Source organism: Chinchilla lanigera, unplaced genomic scaffold (assembly GCF_000276665.1).
Source record: "Chinchilla lanigera isolate Chin_1 unplaced genomic scaffold, ChiLan1.0 scaffold00063, whole genome shotgun sequence".
NCBI lineage: Eukaryota > Metazoa > Chordata > Mammalia > Rodentia > Chinchillidae > Chinchilla > Chinchilla lanigera.
Window position 1 is genome coordinate 10,610,512 of NW_004955464.1, and position 1,278 is coordinate 10,611,789.

Genomic DNA, 1,278 nt, shown 5'->3' on the forward strand with positions numbered 1-1,278 from the left:
GGTCAGAAGACACAGCTCCCGCTCCTGCCACTTGTTTTCTGCTGCAGGGGTGCCTAACTGCTTGCAGTCCCTGCTCACAGGTGCCTATGCTCACATCTCTATGCTTTCGTACTGCTCGTCCTCCACCTGGAAGACCTCCAGCACAGCCCTCTCGGCCACCTCTGACTGATCTCTCAAGACTGTCTCCCAGGAATCATCCTTAGGTCTCCAGGCTGTGCTAGGAATCCTTCCTGTCTGCACCCCTCCCCTTGTGCTTCTGTATTTCTGGCACTAGAGTATTTTAGTCAGCTCTTTGCATATCTGTGCCTGTCTTCCTTTCCACAACTGCAGGCTCCTAACATTATCATCTGACTCGTCCTTTAACCTCAAATACCAGAGTAGAAGAATCAACAAACTCTTATCTAATAGACCTGAGCAGTGGTACTGTGACTCAGTTTCCCTATTTGCTGGGAAAAAAATCTAGAAGCTTAGGTCTTATTCCTTGGTCTTCTCTAAGCCACATTTGTTCCTTGGGACAGAAAGGAGTGGTTTTTAAGGGATCTCCAATTCCTATGGTCTAAGAAACCAACGTATGAATTCTCGCCGTTCCAGAGCCTCGCACTGGGATCCTGTGTGGACTCCAGAAAACAGACGGGAGAGAACTGCCTCAGTGGAAGTTTCCAAGGACTTCTGAGGATGATTATTTTCTGTTCTCTTTAAAGTTTTATTTTTGACTCAGCTAGTGTTTGCAGAACACCTACGATGGATGCTCATGCCAGTATTAGGCACAGGCGCCTGACACAAAGTTGTAAATACCAGCTTCTCTGGATTCCGTGTGATTGCTGCATTCCCAGATTATCCAGCAGCGCCTGTTCAACTCCTACCCTTCTGGTTGTTCACTCCAGCCAAGACCCGAGGATGAGCGAAGCTGGTCCATATCGCCGAATTTGTTGCTGCTCGCCCAGCCCGCATTCACCGCTGAGCCAGCGAGGGTCCCCGAGCTGGTCCTCGGCCAGGGCACCCTCTGGCGGCGGCGCGCGGAAGCTCTGGCCCGGCGGGGAGCTGGCCAGGGGAAGCGGGAGGGAGGAGGGAGGAGGAGGCGCGGGTAGGGGAGGAGAGGAAAAAGTTGCGCTGGGAAGTTTGGAAAGTTGGGAAGTGGCTGCTGCGGGCTTCGCCTCCCTCCGCGTGTGTGAGGGAGCGAACGAGGGAGCGAGCGAACGCCTGCCATGCCCATCAGACCCCGCCTCGCCGCGTCCGGGCGCGGAGCTCGCCCCGACTCCCAGCGGCCCGGCCCGGCCC

General features: G+C 54.9%; 1 protein-coding gene across 1 annotated transcript in view; it reads right to left on the reverse strand.

The window, feature by feature from the left end:
• Nucleotides 1–426: 426 nt before the first annotated feature.
• The window catches only part of LOC106150077 (collagen alpha-1(II) chain-like), a 4,147-nt gene continuing 3,295 nt past the window's right edge, over nucleotides 427–1,278 (reverse strand). Inside the window, exon 3 of the mRNA XM_013521577.1 lies at nucleotides 427–1,041. Within this exon, the coding sequence (XP_013377031.1) occupies nucleotides 876–1,041 (166 nt within the window). The 3' untranslated portion in view covers nucleotides 427–875. The remainder of the gene's footprint in view (nucleotides 1,042–1,278) is intronic.